Source organism: Penicillium solitum (genome assembly GCF_028829755.1).
Source record: "Penicillium solitum strain IBT 25940 chromosome Unknown utg000001l_segment0_segment0, whole genome shotgun sequence".
Taxonomy (NCBI): Eukaryota; Fungi; Ascomycota; class Eurotiomycetes; order Eurotiales; family Aspergillaceae; genus Penicillium; species Penicillium solitum.
The window spans coordinates 1,654,758-1,679,139 of record NW_027072121.1 but is presented as its reverse complement, the minus strand read 5'-3'; the positions used below and the strand labels follow the sequence as shown (position 1 = coordinate 1,679,139).

Here is a 24,382-nt window from a genome sequence, read left to right as displayed (position 1 = left end):
GGCTAAAGCATCTACGATGTGTGTATACACGAACACGGGAAACAGATGGCAGACATGTGCTAGTCCAGTTGACTTTCCTCGTTGGGTAACGGGTCAAATCAATGGACAGCGAAGAGAGCAAGGTTTGATTTTGCTATCAAAATAGCCTGTCGACCATATGAGACGAGCAGGAATGATTCAAATGGTTCTTTTTTCTCGTTTGGTATTTGCACATCTTATATCTGGCCAGAAAGTCGGGAATAGCGGTTGATTTAAACGCTCTTGGTGCCGACCTTGAGGAGCTCGACCTCGCTGTGAACAGTTAGTTTAGTTGTTCTTTATGGCTTCGTAGCATAAAGCAAACAAAAAAAGATAGATGGGTTACTCACAAGACAAGCTTAGAGTTGGCGGGGATGAGGCCGGGGAAGCCACTAAATAATTTGACATCAGCACAAATCTCATAGGGAGAAATAAGGCGTAAGTTGGATTTGTGAGGGATTGGAAGTATCGTGAAAATCATAGATTGTTGATTCAGCATCGGAATTGGTTGGTTGGTACGTACCGGTCGCCATAGCCGTAGTCACTATCGAGAATCGAAGATTAGCACATTGTTCAGTAGATCGGCGCAAAGGCGCAAAGGAAAGTTCAAAACGGCAACTCACGAGCTGATGGTCAGGATGGCCTTCTCGCCGAGGGACATCTGGGGAACACCCTCATCCCAGCCTATTCACTAAGTTAGTAAGCTGAAAGAAGCTGTGTATCTCACAGAAGACTCCGTTAGGATATATTGAAACGCACCGCGGATGAGACGACCGACGCCGATGGGGGTGGCAAGGGGACCACGGCCGGGCTTGTGGGAGGTGTCGAATCTGTTGGTATCTTAGCACTTGGGTTGCCTCAGCGTGATATGGAGATTTGGCTTACAGGTTGCCCATGAAGTGGTTGTCGGCCTTCTCGGCGTCATACAAGCAGCCGGTGTAGTGGATGGCAACGTGCTCACCCTTCTTAGGGTAGTCAACGCCGTTGCCCTCAACCAGAGTCTTCTTTTCAACGCCCATGATGTAATAGAGATATGTAGATGAATATGAGAGATGTGAAGAGAAGAAAACAAAAAAGAAGATGGGGGGGAAGCTCGGGAGGGGCAGACTATCCACTTTTTTTGCCTGGGCGGGACACGACGTAATGAACTTCACTCTTTGGAAATTGTTGGTTTGGATATATATTGGTTGATTATTGGTTGATTATTCTTATTTACAGTATATTTATCTACCCAGTAGCAACTTCTGGTGAAGTTTCAGGAGTACAATACTCCGAGAACTCCTTTGAAACTGGAATCAATTCCAGACACAGTTGCTTGGCTTGCTTGGAATCAGCTGGAAACAGCTAGGAATAGCTGAAAATAGCTCAGAAGTAACACCAAGGCGTAAACTACAACCTACAGGGATATGATCTGCATAAGTCGGAGAAATTCGTGGGTTTTATGAGTGCCACATGGGACATGGAGTGGTTAGAATCTCTTTTACAAAGTATGTTATGATGTACAACAAGATCAGACCACTGAGAGCCCTTTCGCTCAGACCAGAGAAAGGATCATCCTATTTGTTCCCTCAATGCCCCGCGGAGGGGTAATGGTGGGGGAAGCATCCCCGCGATAATCCCGAAGCTGTTCTTTGACATTGACCCGGGGATGATAGTACAAGGCAAAACCCCATCAATATACAGCATATATTGTAAAATCATGACCAAAATGCCATCTTTCTCACGTCCTCCACTGATATCTCCACAATTTGAGTGTTAGGGAACCGAGCATCGGGCACAGGAGATGACACCGACGCTTCCAGTTGTAGATAATGCAGGGTTGAAATACCAGCGCGATCCAAGAAATCAAGCACGGGACGGAAGTTCAAAGCAACCTGTTCAACACCGTGGCTGTCGTCAGACAAACAGAAGCGACCCTTGCGCGCCACAAATTCCTAGAACCATCAATTTAGTCGTAAGACATATAACAAAAGACTGTATTCTTACCTTGCAAATCTCCGCTTTAGGATACGGTTCAGTCATTCCCTTGCGCAGTGCAGCCGAATTGAGCTCCAGCATACCGCCATACGATGCAATAAAGTCCAAGTTCCGTAGAATCTTATTCCAGACACCAGGCCAAGTAGTAAAGCTGAGCTCCATGTCATCGCTCTTCAGACGAATCAAGTCGAAATGGCCCACAACGAGCGGTTTGAGCTGCTCCAACATATCTAGCTGTGCGTCAAAGTAGTCCTCGAATAGTCGCTCATCTGTTCCGCCGGCTTTCTCTCGAGCCTCCTCGTACATAGGCCGGTCATAGTCGATGGGCACGGTGTGCATGTGGTGAATTGAGCCAATGAAGAATTCAAAGGGAAACCGTGAAAGTGAGCGTTCGATCAAATCTTTAGAGGCGGGTCGGATCCAGTCAATCTCGAAGCCGATGATGATCTTGATCTGGGAGGCGTATTTCTCGCGGAGAGCGACTGCTTCCTTCCAGTAAGCGGTTTCATTTTCTACATGGCTTTCTTCTGTATCGCCAGATTCGACCTGGATGATTGGTTAATTCGGGATTCTGTAGTGGGTGTTCCTTACGCACTTCCTCGGGATAGAAATCTTCTTTATGGCGGGGCATATGTTCAGTCAGACAGAAGACTTGCATCTTCTTGCTGATGGCAGTTTGAATCACATCTTCCAAAGAATTTTGGGCATGGCCAGGGCAGAATTGGCCCGAATGACTATGATGCGAGAATGGCATGTTTTATGGATATGTCACTGCGACTCGTGGTTAGCATAATATCCGAAGTGGAGGCCGAGTTAGATGGGTAGGGATAGGAGTATGCAGTCGTGCTGAATAGTGAACACGTTCTATACTCACATTTACCTTTTTAGGACGTTCTACTGAGGAATATGGAATCTGCCGGTTATGTCTACTCGGGCGAGTCGGGGAGTCAGGTCCAACGTTGATAGACGATAAGGATTTCTGTGCCGCTTGATAGCTTATGGTAACTTGGAAGAGACATCAAGTAACAACTGTATAAATGGGTGTATTGCATATATTTACGGGTATAATACTGAATATTCTTCAATATACAACTTCTTGGTTGGCCCTTAGATCTTTACTTCCATAATTTATCTGTTTGGTATAGCTCAATGAGAAGTTACTTCCAGCCATCCCCGCCATCTACCCAGGTATCAATCACTAACCACAAGCGTACATAGTCCATTTATATCAGACATTAATGATGACGTCCTCCAGTGAAGCACACTGTCATTCGAGTTGTGGACGTGTCTCGAGAGGTATGACTCAATTGCAAGCATTGAGCCAGATCAATTGAACCAGATGGCAAATCATGTCAAAGCCTTGACTTTCTCCATAGCCACTCCCCTCGAAGAGGATGAATCACGAGGAGTTACCCAGTAGTTGCATACTAGAACCATGACAGAATGCGTACCAGGGAAGTGGCTACTTGCTGCCCGGTGCTAGGCCAGGTGCAGTCCCAGAGACGAAGTGGACCAGCCACAACAGTTGCAATGAGATTCAATCGACAAAGCATAGCCTGATGAGCCCAACAATTCACCCGGCAGCCAAAACAGTAGCCACAACATACTCCCCATCATGCGAGATCGACAACTTCGCAACCCTCCCCTCACCCGCATCCCCATCCAGTGCATTCCCAAGATAAACGATCTCAGGCCTCCGACTCACACCCTCTCCAAAACTTCCCCCATCCTCCTGTATCCGGACCATGACATCTTTCCAGCCAATCGAAGCCGCACCAGACGGCGCCGCTTTGCGCGCGGCCTCCTTCGCTGCGAAGCGTCCCGCCAGCCAGCGTGTTATGTCCGCCGGCACGGGTGGGGGCTGCTGGTGGTATGCGGCGCGCGCTTTGAGGACTTCGCTAAAGCGCGTGTGGAAGTCGTGTTGTTCTTGGTCGCAAAGGATGCGGCGCGTGAATCGTGGAAGGTAGTTGGGTCGGGTGAGGAGGCGGGATATCCGTGGGATGTGGACTATGTCTGTGCCAATGTTTAGGGGGAATGGGAAGGGGAGAGGCTTCATTTTGGGGGTTCTGGTTGTTGGTTGGGGTTGTTTGGGGAGTTGTTGTGAGGGTGAAATGGTAGGTAGGAGGGTTGCGGCGGAGGTCCTGGATGCCTCGGGGTTAGCCGTTACGCTTTTCGAGATTGAGTTGAGTACTAGCACTTGGTCTTAACTCATTGGAAGGTCATCGACCGTGTATGGATGTCGCGTGTGACTATTACTTAAGAGTTGTTTCAGAGCATGCTTATTCTATGCTGTTTACATCTACATCTGCACGTTTTGCTCTACGGTCACTCTTTGCTAAATAGCTCCCACTGGCCAGACACGCAAGCTGATCGGAGCTGCAGAGAGCAATATTCATGCTAGGGTAAAAGTCCATAGAGGGCTCTTGTCAAGCACAGACTCCGAGCGACCCGGTGCGGAATTGCCTTGAAGCAATCGTACCACTCGCCTGCTTGATCATGCTCAATGGCAAGGGAAAGAACAGACCTGAAAAGCCGATGTCAAGAGGATAATTTTCTATGCAGCGTACACGCCTCCTATGTACAGATCAATCAACCTCATCCGCCGACATCCCAAAATCAGTCCGTGTAGCTTCTCGAAAAAACCGTGGTCACAAAAATCGCTGCGGAAGGGCGGATACACGTCATTGCGCGCTAAAAATGGCACGAGAGCGGAGGCAGTTTGTTTGAATTCAGAATCCTAGCTGCTCATGTTCGACCGCTCCATCAATATAAACCGTATCGAGGGGTGGTTTAGTGACCAGCGGCGGGCTTCTTCTCGCCGCCATCGACCTCCTTCATGAAGTTCCTGTGAGGATATGTAGTCAGTAAAACGCTCGGGGGCTGATATCGAGATCCGATTGATGATCGACGGTTCTCGTTTCTCTGCGATGGTGTTGGACATACTGGACGAAGTTCTCCTCATCCTTGGAGGAGGCGTTGATGGGAGGACCCTGAGCGGTCTTGGGCTTCTCACCACCGGAAACGGCGAGCCAGGAACCGGCGAACATGCTGCCGAGGGTGGCCATGGCGAGCTATTGAGGGGTGGAGGGAACACGGTCAACTTTCATGTTTCACAAGTACCCGCACGAAGCGCGAGGAGAAAGGGATAGCGAGCGCGCCGCAGCGTTTCCAGGGTAGTGTAAACTTACGACGTGGGAGCCGACCTTCTTGCCGGCGATCTGGTAGTAGACAACCATTTTGTAGGGTTGGAATTGAGGTACAGCGAGAGGTTCAATTGGCAGCGATGTGGACGGAATCCTCAGGCTTGGACCGAACGACGAGGTCGGCACGGATACCGCCTTTCCTGATTTGGTTAGACAGTTCACATGACTTCGGAACTGTGGATGATTAGGTAAGGACACTCGGCCACCCGGCTGCATCCGATGTCATGTGACCTCCCCGGAACGAACGTCAGCAGGTGCATTGGCATATGAAGATCAATCACAACACGAAAACGCCGAAAATGTATGTTGGAACCTGATGAGGCACAAATTCCAGACAAGCTAAAGCTCGACCGAAAAGCTTCGACAATGAACAATAAACGTTGAGTTCGGCCCTGAGACATCATGCCGTATATTACTTCTACTCCAGATCCCGAGCCGGAGGAGACGAACGGTATACCTCGGACTCGGAGGGAACCATCCCACAGCTAATGCTGTATATCCCGGCTATGGCTGTGTCTTCGGCTGTAGAGTGCGGTTAATATGAAAATCTTTTAATAATAACTTGTTTCCTCCCTCGCATAGCTTTCCCTCATTCTTCTCCTTTTACTTTCTTCATATTATATACCCCCTTTGGCTTGATTTCCCCTCGTTTGGCACGCAAATAAGAATTGTTTTGTTCAAAAACGACTACATAACTCATCACTGACCATACCATACTATATTTGCAATGGTCTGGGGCGGTCGTCAACAGGATGAACCCCAGTCTCCCCCGCAGGAGTTGTTGGATAAGCCTGTAGTCCGAGAGAAGCTCCCCGCAAAATTGCAACAGTTGGTTGATCGCGAGGACGAATTCTACGATGACCTTTATTCCCAATAGTATGTGAAATTCTAATTTGTCTATATTATTCTTTGGTCCCAAGCAAATTGTTGTCGCGTGCTCAGAGAGGCGGAGGGGAGAAGAGAGCCTGAAAAAGAAGGCTATCGAACGGTACTTCCCGGCTTGAGTCAATGACATACTACTCTGCAAACTCACCTTGAGCAAATCAACTCAACGCCAAAAGCAAGCAAAGACCAAAAAAAAAAAAAATTACTGAAACTAACGATGGGAACCTCGATTGATGGCAGCTCGGTCAACTCCACAGACACGGGGTTCCGCTATGCCGCGTACGCCAACCGTATCCGCACGATCCTCCTATCAGCCCATCGCTATGTCGCATACACCTCAGACATTGGCGAGTCCTTCCGTCCGATTGCACACCCATGGCTCGTGCGCTCCGCCTACACTATCTCCTGGACATACCTGCTAGGCGATGTTGGTCACGAAGGCTACAAGGCCTATCTCCGGAACTGGAAGGCACTGGCTCCCACTGGCGAGGCATACAAGGATGCTAGCCAGCCTTCGCAGAACCAGATTATTAAGGGCATGGCAACGGGAAATATGACGATTGGCAACAAAGCCGAGTCCAAGGATGGGGTTTCAGACTGGCCGACCGCCGAGATCCCGCTTGCAGAGGACTACCGCATGGTCATGGCCAAGCGCGCTGTGTTCCAGAGTATCGCGAGTATGGGATTACCCGCATTCACAATCCACAGTGTTGTCCGCTACTCTGGGCAGATGGTGAAGGGTGTCAAGATTGCGTTTATTCGTACCTGGACGCCGATCGGGGTATGTACCGTTTCCTTCCGGTCAAAAAAGGTAAATCGGCAAATACGATGCTAACGACTGTTTCTTATAGCTGGGTCTTGCCGTTGTCCCCTTCCTTCCCTATATTTTCGATCATCCCGTCGACGAGGCCGTTGAATGGGCCTTCCGCACTGGTCTTCGCGCTTACGGCGGCGAAGCAGCAGTCCGCCCACTGCCAGGCAAGAGCCTCCCTCCCCGGGAAGATGAGGAAGTTCGTGCTGCTGCGGCAGCAAATATCTCCTGGGACGAGTACAAGGCTGAGCGGGAACGAGCGCGTGAGCTCCGTCGCCAGTCAAGTGAGCAGACCGGCAGTGGTGGAATTGCATCGCTGACAAGCTGGTTTGGAAAGTCTGAATCGGAGTCGGATAAGAAGAAGAAGGAATGAGGTAAATACACCAACTTCTATTTTCATCGTTTTGACTGAAGGCCTTCTTTGGCTGCTTCTTTCTCTTGCGTATGGGCGCATCTCCCCTACCACTTATTGTACACATCATTTCCCACTCTCTGATCTCCTATTCCTACTGATATCCACTGGGTTTGCTTATGCACTTACACCCAACATTTCTGAACAAATCTACATCATTATCCTTTGTTCTTTTTGATATGGTCATATTATTCATCTACCTCAAAAAGTAGTCAGGATACTGTTTTCAATTTCTATCGTCATAGATGTGGCTAGTGAGGACTGTCTTGATGACATATTATATCTTCGGCTCAAGAAGACCAACAACATAGCTGGTGGTTCTCACAAAGAGCAGTTGTTGCGGAATGTGGTGATACCTTTGTAGAACAGAGGGAAAGCGTCTAAAAATAAATCCCCAACTACGCCTGATCATAATCACCCGGTTGACAGCTACACAATTCGTAACAAACCGAGGCATCTTCCCCGTGAAGCTAGACCTGGCGAAATCAATAATCTTGATATAGCGGGGGCTATCCAAATCACATTGTGGCATCCGACGTCCGCATGAACATTTTATCTACCATGGAAGACCATCTGTAGTTTCTTAGGCCCACCGGAGCTTGGTTATACATCAATATAATATTTGTATGAGTACATTGGAGTTTGCGACGGCGGCAGTCACCAGCTTTAGAATAACCTCTTCCTCGACTTCTTCGAAATGTGTAATCCGTGTGTGATGGCCAAGTTGTTGGTGTCAAATGCTTGAGGCTCAAGTTTATGTAATGGGACGGCGTTATGATCTTGACGTCGTCAATAGCATAGATTATGCTGGCTGTCCCAGCAGCAAGGAAATACCACTACCTTGGGGCTGGTGAGATCTTTCCCATCGTGTGGGCGTCGAATCAAGATCGAATTTGATTCAAGCGCAAAAAGATCGGATCAAGCTTATATGCAGAAAGCTCCAATTACCTGGAGCCACAAACAACGATTTCCTACAGCAAACTTGATAGCTTTCATTGGCATTGCGTCGATATTTGAGAGTTGGACTCGGAATTTTGAAGCTCGGGCATCATCAATAAAAGGTTTGCCTTATTGACCAAGCCAACTCTGCAGGGTCCAAACAACAGAATTGACATCGAAATAGAGTCAGTTTAGTCTGTCTCGAGGACCCATGGTTCTAACTAGAGGAACTTGTGGTAGACCCACTTTCCTAGTTTGGAAGGCACAACTCTCTTTTTTCCCTTCAATTTTACATCATTCGTTATTATTCTCGCAAGGCACTCTGTCACTGGATTCTTTGTTTTTTTTTCAGCAGCATATATTATTAACATAAGTGAGCAAGTGAGATCAAAACGGTCACGCGTCATTTAGCACCTCAAAGCCCTCCACCCGAACCGACTTGGTCTGATACTGCACAATCAAGCGAGCCAACTTCAAACGATCGCCTCTGCCAAGTCTCTGAACCCTCTGAGAAGGATTCTTGACAGTCAGCCCATCATAGTCATGCTGAAACTCCACCTCTGCCTCCCACTCATACGCCGGGCTCCGCTCTCTGAAGTAATAAGGCCGGCCATGCTTCATAACAACCTCGTACAGTTCGCGAAATTCTCGAGACCTTCCGGTCTTAATCTCTCCATTTGAAAGTATCACCAAACTTGCATGCCACGGCATATCACCAAACATGTCACCTTGCCGCAGTAGGGGAATAGAGATCTTGTTTCTCCCCAACGAAGGGTGAATCGAGAGACGAATGTATTTTCCAAGTGTGGCGTTGATGACGGCTTCATATGCCTAAAAAAAAAACAGTGAGCCACGCAGTCGTATTTTAGAAAAACCAAAAAAAAATCAAGTATATCATGGCAATGAAACTTACAATGAGCCGGTTGATCATTGTTTTCGCCATCTTGGACACCTCAGTCGCGTAGAGGGTCGGGTCGGCCGCGATAAGAGGATCAAACCCTTTGGCCCATTTGAGATCCTCTGAGATTCGACTAAAATAGCTCTGGTATGTTGTTTTGGTATCTGGATTGGTCCTCAACTCATGATCAATGTCAAATGTCGGATCGAAGTATGTGGGTGACATCAATTTCTCCCGGCAGGTGGAAACGAGACGCAGGTAATCTGCCTTGGGGATTTTCTCGCCGTCTCCTAACCCCAGTAAGTTCATCAGACGGGTGAACTGGATACAAGAAAAATGCTTCTTTTGGGCGATTTTGCGCAGCTCAATGCCATAGTCGTAATATTCGTCGTCGGGAACGCCGACCAAGTCTACACCGTCAGTCTGTTTATTTCATTATCGATGGCCGTATCACTGCTGGATTGAGCTAATAAATGACATACCATTATATACTGGTCCATCACAAATGAGGATCAGGCGTGCGCCGTAAGGGTAGACCTTTGAGATTTCCTCGCACAGGTGGTTCAACCTCGCCAGACCCATTTCTTCTCCTAGATCAGCCCCATATCCTAGCACTTTGTCCTGGTTTGGGCTCTTCCATGGAAAAGCAGGTAAGACCATAGTTATCGGCTGGTTTGCGGTGATATTGGTCTTCAGCTTCTCAGGCACGGACTCGAACACCCTTCCTATGTCTTTCTGATGGCCGTCTTTGCTCGAATGCAAGCAAAACCGCTTTAACACCTCGACAACCTTTTGAGGCACTTCATCTGGAGCGTATTCAAATTTCATTGTTAATGGAATGTAGAGGAAGTGGCGGATGTGTGCAGCAAAATGTGGGAGTGTTCAGATATTATTCTTATCCCTCCGTGTCAAGATCAACATTTGATTGCAGTGACATATAGTTTACCGTATTTTATTAAGCTCCCTACACGCTATATATGCATTCTTACCTGTAGAAGTACCTGTAATTCGTAACAAACTAGAACATATCTGCAAGATTTCTACAGGGTACATCGACTCCACAATGTACGTAGCACCTACCGTAGGAGTCACATTTTAGAATTCAACTCTCATATATTGCCTACCGCCCACTTTGTTTTCCAAATATTGGCATATATTTCCTTTTCCCTCTGCGAAGGAAGCCTTCCCAAACATTATGGGCCAGCCAAACATATCACAGAGTAATGTCACTGGAGCATCCTCGACGGCTGCCGGTTCGTCCTACGCAACGTCGCCCACTACCTATACTACTCTTACCGAGGAATCCCCACTATTTGTTTACCCAGATCCCCACCTACAAGATGAAGGCCGCAAAACTGAGAATAATGAAATTCCCGATGGAGGTCTCGTGGCCTGGACCCAGGTTCTGACCGGACACCTGGTTGTGTTCAATGTATGGGGCTATATTACATCGTAAGAGAGCCCTGTCACATCCGATGTCAATTGCACTGACACGATATAGATACGGCTTTTTCCAAGAATACTACGTCAAAACTCTCCAAGTCAGCCCAGCAAATGCATCCTGGATCGGAGCGGTGCAAATGTTCCTAGTCCATTTCCTGGCCACTTTCTCAGGCCGAGCAATGGACGCGGGCTATCTGAGACAATGTATCGCTCTTGGGTGTCTCTTCCAGGTTGTCGGAGCATTGGCGACCTCATTTGGCACAAAGTTATGGCATTTTTGGCTAGCGCAAGGCATAGTCAGTGGAATTGGTCACGGACTCGTCTTTAGCCCCATGATCTCGCTGTATGCGACATACTTCAACTCCAAGCGAGTGATGGCCGTCTCGCTGGCTTCTTGTGGGGCAGCAACTGGGGGCATGGTTTTCCCAGTGGTCGCTTATAAGTGTTTGAGCAATATTGGTTTCGCATGGACCGTCCGGGTCATGGCGGCCATTATCCTGTTTAACAGCGTTATAATTGTCAAGTTTACCAGGTCTCGGATTATACCTCGGGGTCCTCCTCCCTGGGTGGACTTTAGTGCGTTCCGTGAACGTCCTTACCTCCTTTTTTCGATCGGCTCATTCTTGATCTTCGAAGGGATTTACTTTGCATATATTTATGTAAGTTTTGGTTTGTTTCACATTGGGTTGGCCGCACAGCAATTAACCCCATCTACAGCTTAGACAATATGCCCAGGCTCACACAGGTTTCACGGCATCCGACTCACTTCTCCTTCTAATACTCATGAACGGCGTTGGTGTTCCATCTCGCATTGCAGCTGCATTCGTGGCAGACCGGTGGCTGGGCGCGGTAAGGACTTGCATTGCGGTCTCCATCCCTTGCGGCATCACCATTCTAGGGTGGATCGGTGTACACACCTATGTTGGCATGTTCATTTGGGCTACGGTCTATGGGCTACTGGTCAATTGTGCGCAGAGTCAATTGCCCGCTGCCAATGCGTACTTTGGATCCAAAGACCCGGAGAAATCTGGCACACGTGTTGGCATGATCACCACGATCAATAGCATTCCACTATTGACTGGACCGTACATAGCAGGACAGCTGATCGCGTTACGGGGAGGTGATTACCTGTACGCGCAATTATTCGGGGGTATTTGCATTTTGACTGGAGCGTTGTTTGTAGTCGGGTCTCACTTCTCGGGGGCTTAAAATTACTCTACATGCACGATTATATCTCCGTAGAGAGTTGTTCCGTGTATCTACGTGTTTTTCCCTAAGGATGACGAATATCAAGCACCGAATTAGGTAACTATCACCCTTAAGCCACATAACGTAGTTTACTTGTTGTTTAGCGTGTTACCCTATTTTTCTTTGTCCGCGCATGAACATGAATATGAATACATTCCCCCTAACCTTGGAATACTCTGAATCAACCAAAAGTGTGTGACCCACTCTGTTTCGGAATGACCTCCTTGCTACCACGCTTCCTCCAACTCATCTCCTCACGGGCCTTTTCGTCCACCAGCGGAGGATTACACAAAATGACATTCAGACCTCTCCATTACCACCTTCCGTTGTTTCCAGGGTTCCAACTGCTGGATGTGGCGGCCCCACTGGACATTCTCAACATCCGTACGCAGTACCCTGACACATCAGCCATCACCCTGACTGTATCAGCCGCAACTCTCGACCCAGTCTCAGTGAAACCAATCCCACCTGCCAAGGCAAAATGGCGATTTGATCTACCCGATTCAAATATCAATACAGCTTGCAACCAGCAAATGTTGCCACAATGTACATTTGCTGACGTGATCTCTTCCCTGAAAGCGGGGGAAGTTGCCGACGATGGCAGTAGTGAATTCAAACCCATCGATGTGTTGATCATCTCAGGTGGCCCCGGGACACGTCTAAACCGTATTTACAACACTGATGCTACATCCGATGACGTCAAAGTCTCCAACACGCAGGAAGTTCAGGACTTTTTGACAGCTGTTGCGCCTTATGTCCGCCACAGCATCATTACTATTTGCACGGGCAGCCATATTCTCTCGCAGACTGGGCTTCTAGATGGACGCCAGGCCACAACCAATTCAGCTCGCTATGATGATGTCACTAAACAAACGGGCGATGTGAATTGGCAGCGCAACAAACGGTGGCTGCGTGATGTTATTCCCGAGGATAAGGTGCCTGATGGCCTGTCGTTGCTACCTGGGGTTGAGATATGGTCATCTGCTGGAATTACTGCAGGGATTGATGTAATGCTGGAGTTTATTTCGGCGCATTACGGTGGTATCGAAGTCGGGATGGAGACCGCGAAGCGGATGGAGTATCGCTGGGAGCGAGAAAAGGAAGCTTCATACTTCTTGTGAATGAATGGGGTTGCCTGGAAGAGGTTGTCGGAGTTACAGATGAGCTCAATTTCTTAGTCAAGGCTCCGGACCTAATACTCGGACATAATACTCGATGTGAATGACGGAGGTTTGTGGTATGGAAATACTCACCGGCCTTGGCATGAATATAGTCAGGCCATGAAGCTAGAGCAATTCTAAACACACGACATGCCATCCCCAACAGCAGTGATTCGTGTTACTGGTACACGCTATAGTTTGTACAGAGAGCAGCGAGTACTTGATCGGCCAGTCTAGCGTTGAGCTCCCCTCTAGAAATCCTAGGCTTTCTTGACTTTTCGTGATGTAATAGCCTTCAGCCATGAAAACAATGAATATCACATCGGGGTGTTACATTTATTCCCGGAATCCTTTGCCTCAGGCATTAATCGGTTCTCCTCTGTCCCGACCTCACGTGTACGCTTCTCCTATATCTAGCCTTATTGGGAAACGGCTTCAGATCATGCATGAACAGTCTGTTGAATAGCTATAGAATTCTTTTTTAGCAGCCCATCTTTGACTGCTCAAATGGTAGATTTGCCTGTAATAGTTGATATCCACTTGTTTCATATTGTTATTTTCCAGGGCTCTTCAAGCAAATGCCTAATCCGGACATATGAAAACACTCCTATTTCAAGTCACACACACGTGTAGTCAAACAATAAACAATGACGTTTTAGCTTTTTGTCCAAAAACACAATTTCCACTGAAGAATTCACCGAAGAAAAGTTACCAGAAGTAGAAAAAGAACGGGGAAAAAAGCAAGGGGGGAAGGGGGCGGGCACATGGAGGTTTGGACGGTGAATACACTCGAAGACCATGTGCATAAAAAACAGAGAGCAAAGTGGCGATAAAAAGCCACTAAATTCCAACACAAGACACGAGAGCATTACCCTTATAAATCACGAGTACATTCGAATACCAAATCTACCCCTTCCCAGTCCCTAACTCCAACCTCCCTGCTCCCGTCTATTATGACCTATATCAAAATGCTATCTACGTCAATAGTCGAGTTATCTGCTCACCTAAACATAATCCCTTTGGACTGCATCACCACCACTCCAAAGGCACGAGTCTCCTTTCTCCCCAAACCACACCCAGTCTCTCCCAAACCTGAAGTCACCACCGACACTCATCCAGATGCACCGGCAATATGCCCCACATTAATCCGCCTGAAGGCGGAGGAAATAATGAATATCGTGGAGCGCTATGGTTCCCATGAGTGCACAACCGCAGTCGGAGAATGGCTGGGCCGGTCATCGTTCACGCCGCGCGTGCAAACATACATCGCAGCCAATAGGGCGATTCCTATGGTTTTACCTGCTTTTCCAATGAAGAGTAATAACCGTATGGACAAGGTGCTAGGCGCCCTTCCGGACTTAGGGGATGAGCTTGGGTTGGCGCGGTTGGTGAATCTCTGTCGGGATATTAAGGCTGTTTACCCACCTGGTGCAGTTGTGGTTGTTGTTACAGATGGGATTTGCTATAATGGTGAGATTAATCTCTCCTATTAATTTGGATGTCAGATATACGATCGGGTGCTAATTTGATTGCTGGATTTTAGATCTTACGGGAATTTCTGATGAGGAGGTCTGGGAATATGGGAATCGACTACGGAAGATCGCTGTTGAGAAGGGATATGCATGTATTCAGTTCCATCGTATTATGAATATGCTGGGTCTTTATACTGGTGCCCAGATTTCCAAATCAGATTATGTGAAGCTCTGTGGATTATCGAGGGCCGAACTTCATCGACGGTGTGGACGGCCAGGCTTTGATGTCGATCGGTTTTTGAAAAGTGATGAGGATTATCTGAGGACTTATAATGGTACGTGTATGGCTTGTGAGTTGAATCAATGTCTCATGGCTGATTTAATGCAGGATACGACAAGTTCATGAAAGTTGATTTAAAATTCAGCCCGGTGACCAGAGATTGTGCTGGTCCCAAACAATATAAGAAGAGGATCAAGACTATTGCAAAAGCCATGATTGTCCGCGGAGTGGTAAGTCATTCCGAGCACCATATAAAGCGACAAGATGGCTAATCTCATAGGTTATAGGAGTATGCGGAGCTAGTACGCCAAATTTATCCCGACTCACTGCGTCTCTCTATCCATCCGTCATCGGGGCAGACGAAGCTGTCTTGTCCCCTTATTCCGCAGAAGAACTCGTTTTCTATGAGTCCTTGGCACTGTAGTATTGCAGTGACAACCACAGGGGAATTCATAACAGCTCACCATTCTACACACCGGCAGAAGTTTGATCTCATTAAGAAGGATGGTCAGCCATATTTCTTCCGTGAGAGATCGCCGCTCTTCGATTGGGATGCCAGTGTTGAGTTTGAGCACCATTATGGGCAAAATTTGGTTATTAGGGTACAGAAACAGATTGATCAAGAGCTATCTGACTTGGACTTGGACAAGATGGCACTTTTGGCAGTCCAACAGACGAGTGTGTCCTTTGTCTCTGTATAATTCCAATGTCCTGACAGGAATATTATGTTGGTTATTATTATCTTAGGGTTCGACGAATGTAGTTATATGAATCCATCAACTTTCATCTAGCGTATAGGATATAATACGAAAGAGGTAGCAGCCACGACGGACTAATATAGCTGACTAACTTCATAGATAACTAGCGCTATACCTAGAATCTTGCGGTATATTTTTTTTTTCTAGTTGTGTATTCAAATTTCTAGTATGTCACATTTGCTCATAGATGTCGTATGTTGAATTAAATGCTATCAAATAGCCGAATGTTCACTCCAAATCCATTGATCTACAATGCATGCCATGGCATCGAGTCTGCTGTGAATAAAACGTCCTAACTTGAACATAGCAAGGTTACACGACAATTTACATCTATAAGACAAGGTTGAAAAAAGATCTACTCGTCTCATTGACAGGCTCGGGTCCACATCTACAAGGCCACACGGCACTTGGACACATTTCATACATCTGTACAAAAACGCAGAAACGCAAAAACAAAAAAAGCACAATTGAGATACAACACAGAGACAGGGAGTGATGGGGAGAGAGAGGCAAGGAGAGAGAGGAAATAAGGGCAAGGAGGGGGGGGGAAGCCATTGGCTGTCAAAAAGATGCCACCTAAATCCATTATTAATGTGCAAGTCCAAAGACCGAATGGCCAATAGTTCATAAGAGAGCTTTCAAGTGGAAGCCAAAAGTAGAGAAAAGATTTCGTCCCAAATTTGGTTGTCCCAGTGCCATTGAAAGGAGTAAAGGGATAAAAAAGAAATATTTGGTGAACAAAAGGGGGAATATGTCAAGAAAGTAAAAAGAAATGATAACGCGACACACGCAGCGACGACCAACCGTCGCTCGGAGTATCATGTTGAGAAGAAAAGTGGCCGGTCAAAAATTGCACAGAAAGAAGAGATACGTGATATGTGACATGTAAATCCTTGGCGGATGATGGACAATGAAAATGAAGTTTTGTGCAGTCTCTCTGTCCCTGCCTCTGTTGGAAAGTGGGGAGAGCATAGGCGCATTCAAAAGAGCAATTATCTCAGAAGAAATAAGGGTCTTCAAAGCCCTGGTGCCCTCTGATTGTCGTCTTAGGGTCCAAAAGAAGGTGGGGCGTGATGGAAGGGGTGATTTATACGTCGTATTGTCAAAAGCATGTCTAGTTCCATCCCAACGAGTTCTCCGCCATAACGGGAGCGCTGATCATCTGCGAACGAGCAGTTCCACGGCTACCATGGCTGGGGGCACGGCCACCAGCAGCGAACATCGAACCAGCGGCGGAACCCCCCTGGCTCATCTGCTCAACGGTCGAGCTAGAGCGCTGGTGCAGCTGCTTTCTCTTGCGGTAGCGGCGGGCAACCCAGAACATACCCGCACCGTAAGCGGCAGCACCGGCCACAACACCGACTCCAATTCCAACAGAGCTAGCCTTAGCCTTGGAGCTCCCGGCAGAGCCATCGGTGTTTTCGTTGTCACCGCTGTCCGGGCCATCGTCACTGCCACCATTGCTGCTACCGCCAGTCGAGTCGCTAGTACCACTTGGGTAGTTTCCAGAGAACTCGAGGGGGATTGTAGGGTCAACCATCGTCATCAATGACTGGATGGATTCGCTAGCCTGGTTGTAGAGAGCAGAGTTGGGGTTAACCTTGAGCGCTTTCAGGGCATCGACCTTGTCACGAGGGAAATAGAAGATAGCAAGGGTGGCGTTATAGCCCGTGGACTGCCAGTTGTAGTAAGGCTCAATAGCAAACATAACTGGGCTGTCCTTGGCAGAGAGGGCAGGCAAAGCGTTCTCGATAGCCTGAGGGGTGTAGTTGAAGATCTGCGACGACGACAAGGGAGTGGTTGCAACAAACGACCAGGGCAGCTGGCTGTTGAAACCAAGCTGGAGCAAGATGGAGTCAGACGGAGCCTCGGTGACCTCGTTCGACGGGGTGATAGAACCAGGGAGCGACGGTGGTGCTGTGGGCTTCGCAGTTTGACCGGAAGTCGAGCTCTCCGTGGCGGTGACAGTAGGCACGATAAGGATGGTCGATGGCATCCAGTCGTTGTCGTTGGAGGTGGAGGGCGTAGGCGTCTCCGTCGGAGTCTGAGGCTCCACGGTGGTCTTGGCCGTGCTCACTTGTTCGCTCGCCGAAGTCGTCGAAGTCAACGAAGTTGACGAAGTCGACAAGGGAAGGGGAGTGGACGCTGGGTGAGATGTGGGGATAGGAACCTTGGAGCTCTCGTGAGAGCCACTGCCGGGAACAGAGGCGGTGGTAGTGCCCAGCAAAGGAGCCGAGGCGGTGCTAGAACTAGAGACAGTTTCGGATCCGGAAGTTGAGGTAGGCTCAGACCCGGGCGAGTGTGGGACGGGGACTGATCCCAGGCTCTTGGTCGGGGTGGGGATGGCACCAGTGTTAGTACCTCCCTGGCCAGGGATAAGACCAGTCGACTTGGGGGGCAAAAGACTGCCATTTGGCATAGACGCAGTCGGAATCAAGGCAGTGCTACCAGTGGCAGTAGAGGTGACACCGAGCAGGGAATCCACGCCTGACACAAGACTGCTGACGAAATCACCAGAAGTTGTAGTTCCGGAGGAGGTGGGGGTAATCAACGGTAAGCTAGTAGCGGAAGCAGGCACGCTAACTGGGATAGTAGGTGAACTCAAAGCATCCGAGGACACAGTAACACTTGTGCTGTTGCCAGTGGAAGACTTGTCACCCAGTCCCAAGAGGTCAGCGAGATCCGACCCCGAGCTTGTCACGCTTGAGGCCGAGCTTGTCACGCTTGAGGCTGCGCTGCTGACCTTGTTCGCGCTAGAGGTGCCAGTGGGTGTCGCGGAGACGGAGCTGTTGGTTGTTGATTCGCCCAAAACGCCGGCCAATCCTGAGGTCAAGCCATCAAGGAGACCATCGCTGGAGGATGCAGTAGGAGTAGAAGAAGCAGGCGAAGTTACCTTGGCCGATGAGTCGGAGGTAGCAGTCGCAGTCGAGGATGTGGTCCCAGTCGAGGATGTGGTTGCAGTCGAAGGTGTGGTCGCAGTTGAGGAGGTGGAATCACCTCCGAGGAGGTTGCCCAAACCCGAATTCAAATCACCAAGCAGGCCGGCGCTAGAGGTTGTAGTCGAAGGAGACGTAGTCGAAGCCTTGGCTGATGAGTCGATCGCCGATCCCTGCTTGCTTGTGGTCTCCGCATCGGTAGATGCAGCCTCGGAGCTCTTCTGGGTGGTGCTCTCGGTAGATGCGGCCTGGGAGCTATTCTGGGTGGTGTTCTCAATGCTCGAACCTTCCGTTTTCTGGGTAGTCGTGGTAGTGGTACCAGTTGGTTCACCGGCAATGGTCGTAGTACCAGTAATACGGTGGGTGATCTCGGGGTTTTTGGGGTCGACCGAGATGGTCACAACAACGACTTCCTGTCCCTTCTGGGGCTGAGCCGCGGCGGAGGTTTCGGGGGCGGGAGTAGGCGTGGATGGAATAACCTGGGTAGGACTCAAGTTTTCAAATACACTGTCGAGGATGGAGCCAGGGTCGGGCTCAGCGCTTCTGCGAATCGTTCGCTTGACGTCCTGCGGGAAGTACCATCGGGGCCGTTGAGCGTGCGCTTCAGGAGCATCTTGAGCTGCGACGAGCTGAAAACCGCCTACAGCGAGGAAGGCTGCGAGAGCGGAGATGGCGTCCGGACGCATATTGAACAATTCTGTACGTGATAGCTCAGAGGGAGTCCAAGGTCAGTGTACAAAAATGCGATAAACACCGTCTGTCAACACCTCATGAAAGATCAGGGGGTGTGACAATAGGTAGATCGCCTGGAATATTCAAGTTTCCAACACAACTAGAGTTCGGACAATTGTGATAAATTCACAATCTCAAGATTATTCTCAAGAGTATCCAACGTCTCGATGGCAACCGATGAGACCGAATAGGCGCAAACAATAATCCGACGATAAACGAATGGAAAGGGGATTTCGATAAATCTGAAACGACTCCCCAAAAGGCGAAAAACGAGTGTGGGCTTAGAAAAGCTGTAAGGAGCGAACGACGACTTTCTGTAGAACCGTCCGGGCAACGAGATCAAAGAAAGGGAAAACAGGCAATGCGGGCGACCGATGCAAGGGGAGATTGGCCCAGGTCAAAAACACCGTTGAGGGTCAACAGGCGAGCACAGCAAAAAAAAAAAAACAGACAAGGGAGAAAGAAAGGAGTAAATGAGTGAATGAAGTTGAGGATTAGAGAAGAAGAGGAGGATCACTCCATCATTAGGGGGGGGTGGAGGAGAAAGGTGGAATGGGGGGGGCGGCACACGTTGTGGCAGCGTCAACAAGGGTAATTTACGGTAAATTACGTGATTTAGGGTATTTTAGTGTATTTAATACGCCGGCCCGGGCGTTTGGCAGGTGCGTGGGATGTGGCCACGCACTTCCGTTGCCCCCTGAGCGTTTAATTATTAGCTTGTGATATCTGCTAATTTTGCATTTGATATTATTCCTACCTGGTTACAATGTTGTATGTTTAAATAATATCCATGGATATCCTCATCTGTTTAGAGAATTATATTACGTGTACCATCATACTTATAGCTTGTTTAGCACCTTCCAAGTCAAGGTATCCCAAGGCCCTTATCTGAAACGAATGTACGGAGTAGCTAAGCTACCCTAAAGACTAACCTGCACGATATCGCCGAGACAAGGCAGTTAGGCAGTCTAGTACTTTGTACATAACGGCAATGATGGGTCATGCCATGCAGCAAACCGGAATGGATAATGAATGTCTATCGGGGAAAGAATGAGCCTGTTCCCTATAGGTCCACGATCGCTTTGTATGTACCGGTACATCCGACCAGAGCCCTCGTCGGCATATACAGTATAGAGGCCGATGTACAGGTACTTGGATGATATGTTCCTTTTCTTTTCCCGCTACGCCGTTCGTCTGTGCAACAATAATATCTAGACCACAATCCGGCCATTGCGAATATCAGGATCGACAATCAACGATCACGACGAGATTGTAAATCAACATTCAAATCTGAGTTGAGCAGGTACTCACCTCATAACCTACAATATTTCACAAATGTATTAAAATCCAAAGCAAGATTCGGAGTATATGGAGTATAGATACATATATAAAAGCCTGTGCTAGAATGATAATTAAGTCTTTAAGCAATGTAACACAATGATGGCAGTACTCCGTACTTAATTTCGGAAACTTCTGCCAAAAAAAAAAAACCTGACAAAAAAATCCATTCGAGGGACTGAAAAGCGTTTTTTTTTTTTCAATTAAGCCGATCAATAGCCCCGGAGACCATTGACGAAAAGAAATAAAATACAATAAAATCAATTCCATGGGGTCGGGGCTAAACCCACCCAAGCCGCGGATCTTAATATAAAAAAAGGAAAAAAGAGGAAAGAACAGCGCAAGTCCAAAGACAATTCCCAGCAAAGTTTAGTCCGTTGCAAGGTCTAGCCCGGAGGCGTCAAACTAAGTGGGTCTTTCCCACACGCGTACCTGAGCGTGTCGGGAATCCCCTAAAGTGCGTGGCCCCAATTACGGCCCCTGGGCCTCTTTACCACCTCAAAGTGTGCAATACACGGGCTTTTTTTTTGGCCTTTTTTTTGGCCTTTTTTTTTTGCCAGACACCCGGCTCATATTACCATAATCATCATTAGTGGCTAAGCTCGGCCGTCTTACGCACTTAGCTCCTTCGGGCTTAAGATCAACAAAGAACCTTGAAAATAGAATCAGCATGGGTGTGCTGACTAGTTAGTGCTTCTCGTTTGCTAAGAGACTTGTCTGCCATTCTGTGAGCTACAAGTTGGTTTTTCCATTTTGGAATTTCATGAGACATATACATTTATATTAGTTGGCTTGCGAGTCATATGCTGTGCGACATCACGACTAGTTCAATCCACCATGGAAGTAGGGGATGAGCACTGGCTCAAAATTAGGTCATTAAAAACCGGCAGTTATCAAGAATGTTTCACACTCAATCGAAACTTTAGGTTTTATCTCCAGAATAATAGATTAATCAAATCAATCTGACACGAACACCTGCTCATAGTGTAGAAGCTGATTGAGCTTTCAAGTGTGAAAGATGATAAAATACACCACGTGTCCCCCGATCGGAATGGAGTTGGTAGTTGATTTCCCCTCATTCTTGTCGTCATTTTCGAATGCTCAGCATTCCAAGTGCGTTTGAGATTGTGCCAACCAATGCCAAATGGTGTAAAATCGATCAAGTCGAGAAACCCTAGTCTCATCATCTTCGCTAAATTTTAATCTTCTTCTTCTATTACTCCAAGGTCTTGCCTCTTTGGCTTTGTTCAGGGGCTTGTGGCTGCATGCTGCATGGATCCGCGAGATCGAAAAGCCTTGAGAAATGCAGGAACAAAGAACCCAGCATACAAGCTTATGCGAGAGCCATGATGGATGCTCCACGGGTTTAATTATAGTTGACTCGGCCACATTCCCTTTGTTTGACCTAAGACTCCAGTGTCAGCTCGGATTTTGACTCTCTTCCTTGAAGACATGAACAATATCAAGCGTCCATGAGATACTCCTGGTACTCCGTACGGAGTATGTAAGAGCCTTTTATACAATAAACTTCCAGGGGTTCATAAACTGAACCATGGACAAGTGCAGACGCTAGCCCTGTTCCTGACGCTACAGCTCCAGTCTCCACCCTTCATCCTTGGTTTCAGCCTGTATTTATGGAAAAGTACTAAACAAAAGTTACATGTAATCAAAGCCAAAGGTTTCGTAATATTTCGTGTCAGCCTGTAAACTATACACAAATCACGTGGCTGTGTTTCTCGCACATTTGATTCTTCGCCTCCAGTGGAGAGTGACGCGAGTTGGACCATCAAAAAGAGCCATGACACAATAGGTGGAGTTATCTACCCAATTCATTCCCCACGTCATCGTCATCCCTGCAGTCCTGCAGTCCTGTTCAAAGTCTAGAACTGCGTCCATTGCCAGCCTTGGTAACCAGGCCAGAACACTCGATTTCGACATCCGATCCCTGGGGGAGGGACTTTACGGCAATGCAAGTACGCACCTAGAAGGGCCAGGCCCGATAATAGTGAGAAATGGTCCACTTTTTTCTGGAAGATGAGAGGAAGAGAGACGAATTCCAGACTGGATCATATTATTCCCTGTGGAATTCGAATCTCGTTCTTTTGATCACGGAATTCTTACCGGCTTAGGATCCGAGAAGAAAGTAGCGTAGACTTCGTTCACAGCCGAGAAATCAGCCATATCGGTGAGGAAGATGTTGACTTTGATTGCGTCTTGGAGACTTGACCCTCCAGCCTCTAGGACGGCGTTCAGGTTGTGTAGGATTTGTCGCTGTTCGCATATCAGAAAATATATCACAAATTAGACCTCGCGTTTCTCGTACTGTTCGGTCCTGGACGGTTCCCTCCACCATTTTACCCGTGGTCGGGTCTACCCCCAACTGGCCAGAGCAGTAGACCATGTTACCCACGACCATACCTTGGGAGAGGATCGGGGGTGGGACGGGTGCGCCTTTAGTGCTGACGGGGGTACGTGTTGGCTTGGACATTTTGTAAAATTCGAGTCGGAATTGGATCGAAAAGAATTTGTTGAGAGTCGCTCAAATTATTTGGCCGGGGATTCTGTGGGGATAAGCCCTGGAGGACGTTATCGATTAGGAATCCCCACATTGACTACTTCCCGAGGTCGGAGCACTCTACAACGATGCGATAACGAGGCTATAAATATTTTTATTTTCAAAGTACTTGAAACAAAATGAAAGCATGATTCAAAGGTTGTACATAGAAAAGTCTCCTACACCAAGTATTACCCTCTTCGTATACACCTTATGTATATTGGTACTCATATATATATTGATAAGCAACATGTCTTTTTCAGCGTCGCGTCGTGAGCATGCCTCTTTCTTGTCATCTCGGCTTTCAGATGTGACTTAGGTAAGGGCCATGGGCTTCTTTTAGCCATCTTCCTGAAGTTTTTTGAGGTGGTGATTCCTGACGACCTGGCTGCCCAACACTAGCATTTGTTGCCCCCAAGACCCCCGTTGACTTATTTACTCCCGGAAGATACGCGAACCCGATTGCGTCAGTGCTATGATTTTCGCTGCGAGTTTACAAAAAAGGCAATATGTTTATCATAGCTAGTCATTTCCAGGATAGAACAACGACCCGGATGAATGTTGCGTCTACATTGCTTGTCTTGAGAGTGAGAACCACAGTAAATAGATATACTACACCAGCAAATGTCCCATCCAAGAAATATGCAGCCACAAGCCACGACTTCTGGGCGCTCACATTGAAACACAGACGATATCTCTCTCAGAAGTTTTGGCCACTGGTGGCTTGGGCGAACTGTAAATGGCAGACAACGTGATTCATAAAGTATGAAACCCACAGCATCAACTACTGGCTCTAAACTGTGTGCAAAGGTCTTGTTGCATACGATATCAAGGCACCAAGACGTGACCTGGACCCACCTTCCCCTTTGGGTAACATCTGTTTGTATAAATTTCAGATAACCATCTTCCTGCCAACCGACAGTCCCCCCAGTGGCTGAGTGAGTCCACTCGGACTAAATATTCCTGGTAACCATCACGAAAACAAAACAAAAAGCCGAAGAAAAATGCTCCCAGCCCTTAAAAATGGGTTGGGCGTGGTCTAGGCATAGGTACTGGCTGGGATTCTCAGTTTTTGTATTTCTTTTTATGGATATTTTTCTTGTTTTATTTTCTTTCCCCTATCTCTTTTCAAAAAGGCAAAGGAGTGACCTCAAGCAGCACCGATGAAGCTGATGGACGGGATACCCAAGTGTGACGTCAATACTGATGACATAACTTTGCGGGGAAACACAGCCGCGGTCACTGATTGGCTGTACCCGTTGGTGATCCGGAACCCTCTGGTCCTTCCTCCTTTCACTTCATCCTTCATCCTCATTCC

The 24,382-nt window shown here is 47.8% G+C and overlaps 11 protein-coding genes across 11 annotated transcripts; 4 read left to right on the top strand and 7 right to left on the bottom strand.

Annotated features, from left to right (window-relative positions):
• Window positions 1–251: 251 nt before the first annotated feature.
• On the bottom strand, window positions 252–1,172 carry N7455_000679 (FKBP-type peptidyl-prolyl cis-trans isomerase; the record flags this gene model as incomplete). Its single annotated transcript, XM_040958061.2, has 6 exons — window positions 252–291; window positions 369–410; window positions 542–562; window positions 642–702; window positions 778–848; window positions 904–1,172. Coding segments are annotated over 6 exons (504 nt in total), but the record flags the coding sequence as incomplete, so codon positions are not given.
• A 543-nt stretch (window positions 1,173–1,715) lies between these two features.
• Window positions 1,716–2,749, bottom strand: N7455_000678 (histidinol-phosphatase; the record flags this gene model as incomplete). Its single annotated transcript, XM_040958008.2, has 3 exons — window positions 1,716–1,952; window positions 2,005–2,541; window positions 2,591–2,749. The coding sequence occupies 3 exons, from the start codon at window positions 2,747–2,749 to the stop codon at window positions 1,716–1,718; spliced, it is 933 nt and encodes a 310-aa protein (XP_040811575.2).
• An 819-nt stretch (window positions 2,750–3,568) lies between these two features.
• N7455_000677 (holo-ACP synthase) lies at window positions 3,569–4,051 on the bottom strand (the record flags this gene model as incomplete). The annotated part of the gene is made up of 1 exon (XM_040957973.1): window positions 3,569–4,051. One exon carries the CDS (start codon window positions 4,049–4,051, stop codon window positions 3,569–3,571), a length of 483 nt encoding a protein of 160 aa, XP_040811494.1.
• A 234-nt stretch (window positions 4,052–4,285) lies between these two features.
• N7455_000676 (ATP19 family protein) lies at window positions 4,286–5,332 on the bottom strand. The gene is made up of 3 exons (XM_040958025.2): window positions 5,184–5,332; window positions 4,939–5,066; window positions 4,286–4,840 (listed from the first exon to the last, which is right to left on the bottom strand). Exons 1-3 carry the CDS (start codon window positions 5,229–5,231, stop codon window positions 4,786–4,788), a joined length of 231 nt encoding a protein of 76 aa, XP_040811555.2. The 5' UTR covers window positions 5,232–5,332; the 3' UTR covers window positions 4,286–4,785.
• Window positions 5,333–5,925: 593 nt separating this feature from the next.
• Window positions 5,926–7,267, top strand: N7455_000675 (uncharacterized protein; the record flags this gene model as incomplete). The annotated part of the gene is made up of 3 exons (XM_040958094.2): window positions 5,926–6,074; window positions 6,324–6,864; window positions 6,935–7,267. The coding sequence occupies 3 exons, from the start codon at window positions 5,926–5,928 to the stop codon at window positions 7,265–7,267; spliced, it is 1,023 nt and encodes a 340-aa protein (XP_040811529.1).
• A 1,374-nt stretch (window positions 7,268–8,641) lies between these two features.
• On the bottom strand, window positions 8,642–9,971 carry N7455_000674 (isocyanide synthase family protein; the record flags this gene model as incomplete). The annotated part of the gene is made up of 3 exons (XM_040957998.2): window positions 8,642–9,076; window positions 9,159–9,553; window positions 9,626–9,971. 3 exons carry the CDS (start codon window positions 9,969–9,971, stop codon window positions 8,642–8,644), a joined length of 1,176 nt encoding a protein of 391 aa, XP_040811439.2.
• A 367-nt stretch (window positions 9,972–10,338) lies between these two features.
• On the top strand, window positions 10,339–11,795 carry N7455_000673 (uncharacterized protein; the record flags this gene model as incomplete). The annotated part of the gene is made up of 3 exons (XM_040958036.2): window positions 10,339–10,595; window positions 10,645–11,245; window positions 11,304–11,795. The coding sequence occupies 3 exons, from the start codon at window positions 10,339–10,341 to the stop codon at window positions 11,793–11,795; spliced, it is 1,350 nt and encodes a 449-aa protein (XP_040811438.2).
• Window positions 11,796–12,049: 254 nt separating this feature from the next.
• On the top strand, window positions 12,050–12,955 carry N7455_000672 (uncharacterized protein; the record flags this gene model as incomplete). The annotated part of the gene is made up of 1 exon (XM_040958121.2): window positions 12,050–12,955. One exon carries the CDS (start codon window positions 12,050–12,052, stop codon window positions 12,953–12,955), a length of 906 nt encoding a protein of 301 aa, XP_040811496.2.
• An 803-nt stretch (window positions 12,956–13,758) lies between these two features.
• N7455_000671 (isocyanide synthase family protein) lies at window positions 13,759–15,509 on the top strand (the record flags this gene model as incomplete). The annotated part of the gene is made up of 5 exons (XM_040957972.2): window positions 13,759–13,794; window positions 13,852–14,464; window positions 14,538–14,801; window positions 14,855–14,976; window positions 15,034–15,509. 5 exons carry the CDS (start codon window positions 13,759–13,761, stop codon window positions 15,445–15,447), a joined length of 1,449 nt encoding a protein of 482 aa, XP_040811511.2. The 3' UTR covers window positions 15,448–15,509.
• A 1,109-nt stretch (window positions 15,510–16,618) lies between these two features.
• N7455_000670 (putative mucin family signaling protein Msb2) lies at window positions 16,619–19,126 on the bottom strand (the record flags this gene model as incomplete). Its single annotated transcript, XM_040958015.2, has 1 exon — window positions 16,619–19,126. One exon carries the CDS (start codon window positions 19,124–19,126, stop codon window positions 16,619–16,621), a length of 2,508 nt encoding a protein of 835 aa, XP_040811546.2.
• A 3,257-nt stretch (window positions 19,127–22,383) lies between these two features.
• On the bottom strand, window positions 22,384–22,998 carry N7455_000669 (uncharacterized protein; the record flags this gene model as incomplete). Its single annotated transcript, XM_040958102.1, has 3 exons — window positions 22,384–22,491; window positions 22,632–22,781; window positions 22,834–22,998. 3 exons carry the CDS (start codon window positions 22,996–22,998, stop codon window positions 22,384–22,386), a joined length of 423 nt encoding a protein of 140 aa, XP_040811535.1.
• Window positions 22,999–24,382: the final 1,384 nt, after the last annotated feature.